Here is a 13,851-nt window from a genome sequence, read left to right as displayed (position 1 = left end):
TAGTAGTAGCCAGTGGTAAAATTAATTGTTGTAGAGACTTAAAGAATTCACTTTGATTCGAATTAGGGGCATATACATTTAACAACGCCATTGTATTATTGCCCATGCTCATGTCAACAAGTACCCATCTTCCTAGAGGATCTGCCTTAATCATATTAAACGTTGCTGGACATTTTTTATTTATCAATATTGCTACTCCTGCCTTTTTTTTTATCGCTGGTGCAAATAAACATTGTTTTATCCAATTATCTGACAGCTTCATAGACTCTATCCCAGACAAATGTGTCTCCTGCAGAAAACATATATCTATATTCTGTTGTTTGATATATGACATTACCTTTTTCCTTTTTACTGGGTGATTCAGGCCATTAACATTTAAAGAAAATATTTTGAAAGTCATTTCACAAATAAAAATTTAATATCTAAGAATCTCCACTTTAATATCATATTATATTCTTTTTCCTTATATCCATACTGTAAATTATCTCGGTCCCCTTCCCCCCAACACCTCCCTATCTCTCTATCAACATATTTCCCCCAATTCACAAAATCTTTAATAAATACTATACCAACATCTCTTCCTCCCATTCCCCTCCCTACTCCCTCCCTTCCCCCCCCCCAATTAATAATGCAAACTTGGAAACGCTCATATATAATCAGGTGACAAAAAGCTCCCTTCAGGCTCTGGCATATACATCATTTATCACTCTTAATAAGCTACATTATATAATATAATACTAAGTTCAAATTTCATTTTTTTTTTTTTTTTTTTTTTTTTATTTCTTCCCCTCCTTCCCCTTTTTTTTTTTTATTTTTTTTTATTTTTTATTTTTTTTTCTTTTGTTTTCCCTCCTCATTCCACCCTTTTTCCTCCATTCCCTTTTCTTCTTACACCCTCACTCCCCTCCCCACTTATCTTTAAATTATAAAACATCTATAGATTCAGAATCTTTCCCTCACATGCCCAAGAAACTCATTTTCTTATACCAATATCTTTTAATATTAAATTGAATTTACTACAAATAAATAAATCAATATTATTGTATTCCTGTGAAAACAATTATATGTTAATAAATTATTCAATTTTTTAATTGCATACCCCCTTTAATTAATCTAAAATCACCTTCTTAACCTTAAACATTAAAGTGATATTAAAATATATCATTATATATCATAAATAAACAATTTCATCAATCTTCCGCTTTGTGTAGAAAAACTCTCCAAGCATATTTAGCTTCTTCCCATCTCTTCAATTCTTCATGTCTTTATATCAGCTGCTTGTTTTAACTAATTCATCACTATTATGCATCCATTTTTATCGTTCATTCCCTTTTTTTTTAAAATCCCTAAACAGTTTCAGTTCCTTTAATATATTATAGTCATATTAAAAGTCTGAATAAATCCAACCACACTTTCCAGTTTCATTATATTTAAATTGTCATCTATGTTTCTACAGAGTCATTCATACACTGAAGAGTCAATCCAAAAGAAATCTGATGTTCTTTGCTTTACAGTCAATTCATAGTGAAATTATTCTTAAATCCTGTTTAGATACTGCTTTATCCTTTACTTCTCATACTTTCCTTGATCTTTCTTTCACTTCTTTCAAGTCACTTCTTCTTCCAAACAACTTGCTTTTTTTTATAATAAGTTTATATTCTCTTTAAAATTTAGGATTTATCTGCAATCAGGCTTCTGTCTCCTTCATATTTCCAAATTCTTTTCCTTTTTTAGCGCAGTTCAAGTAATCATCCAATACAATTCTTTTTCTGTTTAAACCACCTCTTTTCCTGTAAAGTGTATCATCTACCGCCCTTTCCTTAATCTTTGAAATCATGAGTGTTTCCATTAATATAAAGTGCTCTTTGACCTCAGCTAGACTATATTCAATACTAAAGTGTCAAGAATGTTATAAAGCTGACATCAATATATTCCAGCACTTCAAAAAGAGTCTATAGCAGGATCCTATAAATTGCTGTTTGTTGCCTGGAACATCAATATCAGATAAAGGGCTGGAAATGTTACTTAAAACTGCCCTAACTTCTGTAGGGAGCCTAATTTCAACAATTAGAGCCAGTCATTCTTAGTTTATATTTAACTTTTAATATCCACCTCAATCAGAGACATCAGAATGTTCATTCACATTAATATCCCTGAGATTCATAGCATGTGGAATGATGTCATCATAGAATCCTTGCATCCACATCCTTCCATTCAGTTCCATCAGTAATTCAAATCTGTTCCATTTTTAACTGTAACTCCCAAAGTCCAATTCTCCATAAAATATTCTATATCAGAAACCAATCAAAACAAATAAAAAATCAAATGAAGAGAGGAAAAAAAAACAAACAAACATCTCAGAATCAAAGTATTTCTTACTTCAATCCTTCTGTTAAATTCTAGTCTCAGTTTATGTATTCATAGGCTGTTCACATTGCTCTAAGAATTCTTTTAATTTCAAAGGATCATCAAAGTTTGAAGTTTTATTTGCAAAAGTGACCCTCATAATAGCTGGGTACATTAAACCGTACCTTGCTCCAATCGCTCTAAGCTGTGGTCTCAATTCAAGCAATTTTTTCCTTTTTTGAGCTGTTGCTTTTGCAAAATCTGGCACTATATATATTTTAGAATCCTGGCACTTCAAGGTCTTATTTTCTTTTGCCAGTCTTATAATTTCCTCCACATGTTGATAACGGAGCAGCTTACAAATTAAAGGACGCGGACCCTTTTGATTATCATATCTTTTAGTCGGGACCCTGTGCGCCCTCTCTATTTCCAGAGGAAATTTAACTGTCAGAGGTAGAATTTTTGGTAAAAATTGCTCAAGAAAGGCAATAGGATTATTTTTTTCTACCCCTTCCGGGATCCCAATCAGCCTTAAATTATTTCTTCTTTCGCGATTGGAAACGTCCTCAAGATCCGTCTTTAATATTTCTATTTCTTTACAGTCTCTCTTGCATTGAGCTATTTCTTTTTCTGTTTTTTCCACTCTCTTATCTAATTGCTCCACTTTAACATCCACCACCTTCAAACTTAATTTAAGCCCTGCCAGCTCTTCTTTAACTTCCTGTATATTCTTTGCATTTTGTAAAACTATTTCCTTTATCTGCCGCAGTTCCTTAACAATGTCAATATCTTCTGTCTCATCCGTTGGCAATGGAACTTTAGAGGGGGCTATCGGCTCTATTTTTGATCTTTTATTACTTCCTCCTACTGAGTTAGCTTTTGTCAGCTTACCCGATGCCATTATGCTGTTGATCCTCGTCTTTTTAATGAATTTCAAATGTTTTTCTGTAGCTATATTTTATTTATTTGAGCCTTTTTTACAGAGCAGTTCAGTCACCCGACCATTCTCCTTCGTCTCCAAGCCACGCCCCTTTTTTTTTTTAAGTTCTTGTTGTAATACATCTTGGATAATTCTTTTGTAATCCGCCTTGAACTGCAAGGTAATGGCGGAATAGAAATCCCTAATGTAATGTAATACCTCACTTCTGCCATTTACCAGGAGCCTGGTTGAAACCTTTACTCTTGATGAATGTCATTCAAATAGACAGGAAATATTTGCGAGAAAAAAAAAGACCAATTAGGGCCCTTGATCTTCACTCCTGGTCCTTAATGGCTGGCAGTGGGTCAGATTTTGTTGTATGCCAATCTCTCTTATTCATATTCTTTAGGGATATCATAGAAACCTGATCCATTGGCAGCCCTTGAGGTCTGGGAGTAAAGACCAAGGGATTGGGCCATCCTCATTTTTGTACAGGAGATGTGTGCCCAAATCAGGTCTCAGTGAGAGAATTACTGGCCAGGGCTGATACATATTGTTTGATGATGTGTCACCCTCTTAATTTGCTTAACAAACAATAGCAGATGTTCCTTGTTCTGTTTAGGACCAGTTTATCATGAGGACTGTGATTGTCCTGAAGAGGATCCTTTGACCTGGCAGAAAGCTCTTAGCTGTCCATCTCAGGAGCATCAAATCACAAAGGACTTTGAGTCATTCCCCAGCATCAATCTGCAGCGGATGTTACAGGAAATCCCAAAGCGATTCGGTGAAAAGCGTGGTGCCATTGTTCATTACACTGTACTAAATAATCAGATCTACCGTCATACTCTGGGGAAATACACAGACTTCAAAATGTTTTCAGATGAAATTTTGTTGTCATTAGCAAGGAAGGTACAGTATAATTTGATCAAAATTCAATTCTGTATGTTCAGATAGGCCAAATATAGGCAAATGTTACAAGTGTGACATTACATTTTGGTATTTCCTTACATCCCTGAAACAGAAGTTCATATTTTGCAGCACCATACATTTATGGAAGGGTAATTTCACTATGTAACATAATTTTTTTTTTTTGTTCCTGGGTAATAAGTGTTCTTCCTTAATTAGAAAATGGCTAGCAATCTCCTCAGACTTTGCTTTTATGATCAGGACATTGATATTTTGAAATTAACCATTGAAATTTACCTATGAGCCATGATTTTTTGACCCATGGTAATTTCTGAATTGTTATGGGCCAAAATCAGTAGTAGGTGCCTACTGCGCTAATTTTGGCCAAAGGCTTTAGTAAAAGGGCCCCTTGAGTAACTTAAAGAACTTTCTAGAAATTTTCATCAATATAAATAGTAGTACAGTATAACTATAGAGATCTTAAACCCACTAGCTCAATTCAGTTCCAACTGCCTAAGTGGTAACATATCTGCTTTTTATAGATGGCATCCAGAGGCTGCAAATATCTGGCAAATGCATTTTGCTATGAATTCAGCCAATTTATCAAGACAAGAGGGAAAAAGTACTCCATTGAAGCATCTGCTAAGATGTGCATTGCCTACAAGACATATTTCGGCATGCATGTTGGGGGATCAAGACAAATCTTGGGCACCTCACTTCACATGCGAGTATTTCCCCCCCAAAACTCTGGAAGGTATGACAATTTTGTTTCTCACTAGGATGCAGAATTTTCTGTTATAAAATTTCTTAGACTGTTTTAATTTTTTTAATATTTAAATTAAAAATATTTCAATTTTGTTTGAAAATATATCACTTATGAAATATTTTGTGAGAGTCTCGTACACATTAGTCATAGCTGAAATACATTTGTTTTCACTACCACAATTTCATTTTGTTCTTCTACAGGATGGTACAGAAGGGAAAAGAGAGCCATGAAGGTCTGCTTTTCCAAGAATTTGGCAGGAATCCATTGACCAAGCAAGCAACTGCTACTTTTGCATGGTGGACCCTTCCAAATGTTGAACTGGCATCTGCAATCACATATCCAGACATTCCTTCTTGTACCACCCTGATGCCACATTTACCCTGAGCTCCCCATACCCACTACCCCAGAAAGAGAGCAGCTGTTTTCAGAAGAGAGCAGTCAGAGAGTGAGGGAGATGTTGAAGATCTAGTGTCCAATGTCGAGCTTTTGACATCTTGGATCAAGCAGTGAAACTTGTTGGATGAAAGTGTGGCAGTCACAGATCAGAGGACCTGTCGCCAAGCTTTTTCCACCTTCTTCACCTTTCAAGATGGGCTCTGCTTCTGCAACAATGTGACCAATCTGTTTAGGCAATTGGAATTACCTGTAACCCGAAAGAGTGGCATCTCTTCACTGACAGGTCATCCAGGAGCATCAAAGCCGTGCTGCTCCATAACAGTAACAAGTAACCCGTCTCTTCCACTGACTCACTCAGTGCACCTCAAAGAAGATTACAACAGCACCAAGACCGTACTAGGTGCCTTGAAGTATGATTAGTATGGCCGGGAGGTCATCTGAGACTTCAAAATTTAGCATTCCTAATAAGTCTCCAAGGCAGTTTTACCAAGTTTCCCTGCTATCTCTACCTTTGGATCAGCAGGAACACAAAGGCGCACTACCAAAGGTGGGACTGGCCACTGTGGATTGAGTTTTTTGTGGGGAGAAACAACGTGAAATGGGAACCACTGGTGAACCCCTTGAAGGTGCTGATGCCACCACTGAACATCAAATTGGGCCTAATGAATCAATTTGTCAGCGCTCTAGATAAGGAGTTGGCAGCCTTCAAGAACATTCAAGACATCTTCCTTAATCTGTCTGAGGCAAAGGTCATAGCTGTTGTCATAAGAACATAAGAATTGCCACTGCTGGGTCGGCCCATTGGTCCATCATGCCCAGCAGTCCGCTCACGAGGCGGCCCTTAGGTCAAAGACCAGTGCCCTAACTGAAATTAGCCTTATCTGCGTACGTTCCGGTTCAGCAGGAACTTGTCTAATTTTGTCTTGAATCCCTGGAGGGTGTTTTCCCCTATAACAGCCTCTGGAAGAGCGTTCCAGTTGTCTACCACTCTCTGGGTGAAGAAGAACTTCCTTATGTTTGTACGAAATCTATCCCCTTTTAGCTTCAGAGAATGCCCTCTCATTCTCTCTACCTTTGTCGGACCACAGATAAAGAAAATCTGAAGTGCAAGGAATTTCCCAAGAAGCTAACTGGGAAGGAGAAAGTGGCTTGAAATAGAATTTTCAAAGGCTTCCTAGGCAATCACAATGCCAAAAACTATGTGGAGTTGGTTGAGAATCTGGTGAAGAATTAGAGTAATATAGGCTATAGGATGTCTCTCAAAGTCCATGTCCTTGATGCTTACCTTGAGACATTCGATGAGAACATGGGAACATACTCAGAGGAGCAAGGTGAGCGCTTCTACCAGGATATACTGGACTTCGAATGCCGCTACCAAGGACAATATAATGAGAACATGATGGGAGGCTACACCTGGAGGCTGTTTTTGTGAAAGTGACTTACAATATAATCGCAAATCTAAAAAAACTCACTTTTAAATCTTCCGTGGTCATCTTTGTATAACTTCAATATAAATACTTGTCAATTATGATTCATATGTTGCTTTCTATGACTTTATAAGAATGAAAAGATGAAAATTCAATATTTTCACATTTTAAATAGGTAAATTTAAAATTTGACTGTCCTGATCAGAAAAGCAAAGTTTTATGGAAATAGTAGACATTTTCTATACTTTTTAGGCATGAGCAATTAGGAAATTACAGTGAGGCCCGAATTCTATAAACGGTGGGGTTTTTTTTAGGTACTGGTAAATGCCCAAATTCAGAAAACAAAAATGCCGTTGAAACCATGCTTTTAACTGAGTTTCAAGGCACCTACTGGTGCCTAAAAAATATTGGTGCTGGAATCGCGTCTTTGTAGGCACTTTAGGCCGTCTAATGCCACTGTGGGTGTGGCTAACGCCAGAAGTGGCATTAGTTGGTCTAAAGTGCCTACAGAGACACAAGTCATAGGCCAGGAGAACCCTGGTGGACATTTACGGCGCCCACCTTTACCGTAGGCATGATTCTTTACCCGGACAGTCACGTGATTGACATGCAATTGGCAGCCGCTTGAACACGGCGCCGGTTACAGAATCTGGGCCTTACTGCCCAGGAACAAAAAATCATGTTTACAGCTAGTTTTGAGGGTAAAGCAGAGCTTTTTACTTGTTACAAAATCAACTGTCCTATGTGTAATATTTCGCATTTGATTTAACCCATTGTAGGCAGGCATTCATGGAAATGGGATGGGGCAGGGTTCAGAATAATGCACTCATCTGAAGTCTCAAAAGTCTCTGCATGTATCCATACGGATTAGCATATAAAAATGTGTGAAAGTAACTTTCCAAGGATAATTTTAGCAAGAGAAAGCACACACCTGCGGTTACTTTGGAAAATCCTGTAAAGTACATAAAATTTAAAATGCACAAATTCACTTTCACCCGTGCAGATGATTACACATGGGGACTCTCAAAGCCTGCATTGGTCTTTGCTTCACTTACTCATTCTACATGTTGTCTTGGCCTGACTTAGGTCAGTTTGTTTCACTGCAAAAGTTGCATTCCATAGTCCTTATGTTTCATCTGCTTGTATGTTGCATTCAACGTCTAGGTTCGCCTGCCTGATTTTGAATTTTACATCAATGTCGGAGACTGGCCAGTAGAACATCGGAAAGTCAATGATACGCCTGGCCCTCTGCCCATCATTTCCTGGTGTGGCTCCACCGATTCAAGAGACATAATCCTCCCCACATATGATATAACCCATTCAATGCTCGAAACTCTACGAGGTGTTACAAATGACTTACTGTCCATTCAAGGAAACACCGGTAAAGATATTGGAATTGATTTGTATGGAAAATTCTTTGAACCGTTAAGATCAGATCCTAGAATACTAAAATCATTCTATCAGAATGAGTCTTCTGAGTGTTGCTAAGGGCTCCTTTTACAAAGGTGCGCTAGCGTTTTTAGCACATGCACAGGATTAGCGCGTGCTATAGCGCACGCCACCCGAAAAACTACCGCCTGCTCAAGAGGAGGCAGTAGTGGCTAGGGCTCGCTATTCCTCGCGTTAAGGCCCTAATGCACCTTTGTAAAAGGAGCCCTAAATGTATGGAATGAGAAAATAGTTTTGAAAGTGCTACTAATGTGATTTTAGACTGACTGTCGGTTAAAAAAAACCCCACATGCCATTATTTTTTAAATCTGTGAAGATTTTAGATTTTATTAGTTTAGATTTACCTCATTTAAAAAAAGCACAGTTACTTACCGTAACAGGTGTTATCCAGGGACAGCAGGCATATATTCTCACATGTGGGTGACGTCATCTACGGAGCCCCGGCGCGGACAGCTTTTCAAGCAAACTTGATAGAAGTTTCAAGTTTGCACACTGCACCACGCATGTGCGTGCCTTCTCGCCCACTAGAGGGCGCATCCAACCTCGTGGTCCTCAGTTCCATAACTAGCAAGGAAGCCATCCCCGGGGAGGTGGGCGGGTTGTGAGAATATATGCCTGCTGTCCCTGGATAACACCTGTTACGGTAAGTAACTGTGCTTTATCCCAGGACAAGCAGGCATGATATTCTCACATGTGGGTGACCTCCAAGCCAACCAAAAAAGGGTAGGTGGGGGGATGGCAATTTATGAAAACAGGTTACGTAATACCGACTGGCCAAACCGGCCATCGTTTCTGGACAAGGTGTCCAGACAGTAATGAGAGGTGAATGTATGAACCGAAGACCAAGTGGCAGCCTTGCATATGTCCTCCATCGGGGTGGATCGGAGGAAAGCTATTGAAGCTGCCATCGCTCGGACCTTGTGCCCCGTGACTCGACCCGGGGGAGGAAGGCCAGCCTGAGCGTAGCAAAAGGAAATGCAAGCGGCCAACCAGTTAGACAGAGTGCGCTTGGAAACTGGGTGCCCTAATCGATTGGGATCGAAGGACAGAAACAATTGAGGAACCTTTCGATGAGGCCTGGTGCGTTGAAGATAAAATGCCAACGCCCTCTTACAGTCAAGCGTGTGAAGCGCCGTCTCGCCTGGATGGGAGTGGGGCTTCGGGAAGAACACAGGAAGGACAATGGACTGATTGAGGTGGAAGTCAGAAACAACTTTAGGTAGAAACTTAGGATGGGTGCGGAGGACCACCTTGTCGTGATGAAAGACAGTGAAAGGAGGGTCCGCAACCAAGGCTTGCAACTCCCCAATCCGCCTGGCGGAGGTGAGGGCAATTAGAAACACCGCCTTCCAAGTCAGAAATTTCAAGAGGGACTTGTTGAGTGGCTCAAACGGGGGTTTCATCAGTTGAGCCAGAACCACATTCAAATTCCACACGACGGGCGGAGGCTTAAGAGGGGGGCAAACCCTGAGTAACCCTTTCATGAAGCGTGTCACCAAGGGGTGGAGTGACAGAGGGCGTCCCTCCAGAGGTTGGTGGAAAGCAGAAATCGCACTGAGGTGAACTCGCACCGAAGTGGTTTTCAAGCCGGAGCGCGACAAATGAAACAAATATTCTAAAACCGAGGATACCGGAACTGATACCGGATCCAGGTGAAAAGACGAGCACCAGGTGGAAAACCTGGTCCATTTCTGTGCATAGCACAGCCTCGTCGAGATCTTGCGGGAGGCTTCCAACACCTCCTTCACCGATTGAGACAGGTCCGGAGGAGTCAGGGAACAAGAAACCAGGCTGTCAGGTGCAATGACTGCAGATTGGGATGTAACATGGATCCTTGACTCTGAGACAGCAGAGAAGGAGAGACAGGCAGGGGAAGAGGCTCCCTGGCACTGAGTTGGAGCAGCAGGGAGAACCAGTGCTGACGCGGCCACCGAGGTGCTATGAGAATCATCGTGGCCGTGGACGATTTTAGGTGTACCAACGTTCGCATGATCAGAGGGAACGGAGGGAATGCATACAGGAACCTCCCTTCCCAGTCGAGTAGGAAGGCATCCGCTTCCAGACGGTCCTGCGAGTACATCCGAGAACAATATAGTGGTAGTTTGTGTGTCTCCGGAGAGGCAAACAGATCCACCTGTGGCGTTCCCCAGCGAGCGAAAACCTCGCGTAGAACTGCTGAGTGTAGCGTCCACTCGTGCGGTTGCAGAAGTCGACTCAGTTTGTCCGCCAGGCAATTCCGTTCTCCTTGGATGTAGACCGCCCGGAGGAAGATGTTCCGGGAGGCCGCCCACTCCCAGAGGCGAAGAGCCTCGGAGCAGAGGGGCCATGACCCCGTTCCTCCCTGCTTGTTCACATAATACATTGCCACCTGATTGTCCGTGCGGACGAGGACCACCTGGTCCTGCAACATGTGAACGAAGGCTCGAAGTGCTAGGAAGATGGCCCGCAGCTCTAGCACGTTGATATGACACCGACGGTCTTCTGCCGACCACAGGCCCTGCGTGCGAAGACCGTCGAGATGGGCTCCCCACGCGTACTCCGAGGAGTCCGTGGTCAGGACCTTGTGAAAAGGCGGAGTGCGGAACAATAGCCCCCTGGACAGATTTGAAGAGTCTGTCCACCAGCGTAGCGATTTCCGCAAAAGCGGAGTCACCGAAATGAGGCGGGACACCGGGTCGCACTCCTGACGCCACTGGGATGCGAGGGTCCACTGGGGGATCCTCAGGTGTAGCCTCGCAAACGGCGTGACATGTACCGTCGAGGCCATATGGCCCAGCAGCATCATCATGTGCTTGGCCGACACCTTCGACAGTTGAGAGAACTGGCGACTCATCCGTACCAAGGCTTCCAACCGCTGGGTCGGCAGGTAGGAGCGTAGGCGCACCGTGTCCAGCACCGCACCTATGAATTGAAGAGACTGCGACGGCCTCAACTGAGACTTTGGGAAGTTTATCTCGAACCCGAGAGTTTGCAGGAAGGTAATAGACTGTCGGGTCGCTGAGATAACCCCCTCCCTGGTCGGGGCTTTGATGAGCCAATCGTCCAGGTAAGGGAACACGTGGAGTCCCCGTGACCTGAGGGCTGCTGCAACCACCACCATGCACTTCGTGAATACTCGTGGGGACGCGGCCAGGCCGAAGGGCAGTACCCTGTACTGGAGGTGGAGGTCCCCCACCTGGAATCGTAAGAATCTTCGACAGGCGGGGTGCACCGGAACATGGGTGTATGCTTCCTTCAGGTCGAGGGAGCACATCCAGTCCCCTTCCTCCAAGAGGGGATACAGAACCGGGAGAGATAGCATTCGAAACTTCTCCCGGGCCAGGAATTTGTTGAGCTTCCTGAGGTCCAATATGGGGCGCAGGTCCCCGGTCTTTTTTGGGACCAAAAAGTAGCGGGAGTAAAACCCCGTACCCCACTGGTCCTTGGGGACCGGCTCGACCGCCCGAAGCTTCAAGAGGGCTTTGGCTTCGGTTATAAGGGTCGGTAGCTGCGAACGGTTGCAGGGGACTAAACTCGGGGGACTGTCCGGCGGCGAGGACACAAAGTTGAGCGAGTAGCCCTCGGAGACGATCCGGAGCACCCAAGCGTCTGAGGTAATCCCGGTCCATGCCTCCCGGAAGGACCGGAGACGGCCCCCGATAGGAAGGGATTCCTGTGAAAGTGCGGAGGGGAACCCGCCCCGTCCGCTCAGCCCGTCAAAAGGAAGGCGCTGGCTTAGAAGGGCCCTGCGCCGGGGCTTGGTTTTGTCCCCCTCTGCCTCGCTGAGACGGACGTCTCGGAGGCGGTCTCGAGAAAGCCGGGGTCGACTTCTGAGGGTATCGGCGCGGCGGAGGCCGAAAGGGTTTCTGAGGCGGGGGCCTAGGTTTGGGGCGGACCAGGGATGCTAGAGAGCGCTCCTGTTCCGACAAGCGTTTGGTCGCCGCATCCAATGACTCGTCGAATAACTCGGCCCCCACACAAGGCAAGTCTGCCAGGCGTTCCTGCAGGTTTGGGTCCATGTCGAGGGTGCGAAGCCAGGCCAAGCGGCGCATGGCCACCGCGAGGGCCGACACCCTCGAAACCAGCTCAAAGGCGTCGTACACTGCATGGAATAGGTACAATCGCAATTGAGACAGGTTGGACATAAACTTGTCGAATCCTGCTCTTTGGGAGTCCGGTAACGAGTTTCGATATTGAGGAAGATCCTTCACCATACCCCGCAAATAGGAGGAAAAGGTGAAGGCGTAATTTAGAACCCTGGTGGCCATCAGGGAATTTGAATAGAGGCGACGGCCAAACTTGTCCAGGGTCCGCCCTTCCCTGCCTGGTGGAACCGTCGCAGAAACCCGTGAGGGCTGTGATTTTTTAAGAGCTGACTCCACCAGAAGGGACTGGTGTGAGAGCTGCGCCTTATCGAACCCTTTTGGGGGAATCGTTCTATACTTCGATTCCATTTTTGAAGGTACAGACGTGACTGTAAGAGGGTTTGACAAGTTCTTCAGCCAGGTCTGCAGAAGGACGCTGTTGAGAGGGAGTCTAGGCACCTCTCTAGGAGGAGTGGGGAGGTCCTGTTCCTCCAAAAATTCTTTGGAATACCGAGAACATACCATCTGGTCAATCCCCAGGGCTTGGGCCATGTCCTGAACGAAGGATGAAAATGAGGACGGCCTAGCCTGGGGAGACGGGGTTCTCGACCGCCCCACCGAGGAGAGGGGGGAGGCCTCATGGGAATAATGAGGATCCCTAACCGATCCCGAATCCCAGGATCCCCTCTCGAGGGCCCTCGAGGGGGAAGGGGAAGTTGTCCTCCTCGCAGAACCCTTGGGTGAGGACCCCGGGGTTCGTGGGACACTCTCCCGTTTCCTCGGCGAGGCGGCCCGGGAAAACTTCCCACGAGGTGAGCGGAGGAGCCTCGGATTGTCGAGGCGCAACTCCGACACCTGCAGCGCCTCGCCCCCGAACGACGAGGAACGGTCGCGCCGAGGCGAGCCTCGAGGTCGCTTAGACTTCCTCGATCGACGCCCCGTCCGAGGTCGCGTCGAGGGCGAGGCGTGTCTGGAAGACCCGGAGGAAGAGGAGGAAAGACGGCGCACTCTGCGCAACTTTTCTTTGGGCCTTACACTCCGCTCAGGGGGTTCCCCCGAGGTCGAGGTCCGGGGCGGGGCCGAGACCGAGGTGAACGGGGTCACTGTACCCGAGACCGAGGTCGCCGAGGCCGGGGCTCCCGCGGTCGAGGGGGCCGAGGCCGGGGCCTCCGAGACCGAAGGCGCTCCGGCCGAGGTCGAGGCCGCCGGGACCGCAGCACGCTGTAACACTTCCAGGGCTCCCGATAGCTCCGATGAGATCAGAGCTCGGAGGAGATCCTGGAAGGCCGGAATCCCCACGAAGGTGGGGAGTTCCGAGTCCGGGGCACACTCCCTGGAGGGCGACCTCGGTCTCGAGTATTCCCTCGGGGTGTGCGGAGTCGAGGTCCGATGCGGGGCCGGGGTCGACCCACCCGCTTTGGCCTGACTCGAGGATGGCTTCTTTGCTGAAGGGGATGGAACAGAGGACTTACCCGAAGCTTGCTTCACTGACGACGCCTTCGAGGATGAGGGTCGGGGCGAGGCCGAGGCCCCTGAGGACGCCGAGGCCGAGGTCAAGGCCGGGGCCGAAGCCGGGGC

The 13,851-nt window shown here is 45.5% G+C and overlaps 1 protein-coding gene across 1 annotated transcript in view; it reads left to right on the top strand.

Moving 5' to 3' along the window:
• POGLUT3 (protein O-glucosyltransferase 3) overlaps nt 1–13,851 on the top strand; it is a 41,639-nt gene that overhangs the window by 16,824 nt on the left and 10,964 nt on the right. Inside the window, exons 3-4 of the mRNA XM_033949750.1 lie at nt 3,888–4,174; nt 7,925–8,141. Coding sequence (XP_033805641.1) covers nt 3,888–4,174; nt 7,925–8,141 — 504 coding nt within the window. The remainder of the gene's footprint in view (nt 1–3,887; nt 4,175–7,924; nt 8,142–13,851) is intronic.

Source organism: Geotrypetes seraphini, chromosome 6 (assembly GCF_902459505.1).
Source record: "Geotrypetes seraphini chromosome 6, aGeoSer1.1, whole genome shotgun sequence".
Lineage (NCBI taxonomy): Eukaryota > Metazoa > Chordata > Amphibia > Gymnophiona > Dermophiidae > Geotrypetes > Geotrypetes seraphini.
The sequence above is the reverse complement of the archived record's forward strand: the minus strand, read 5'-3'. Positions and strand labels throughout refer to the sequence as shown.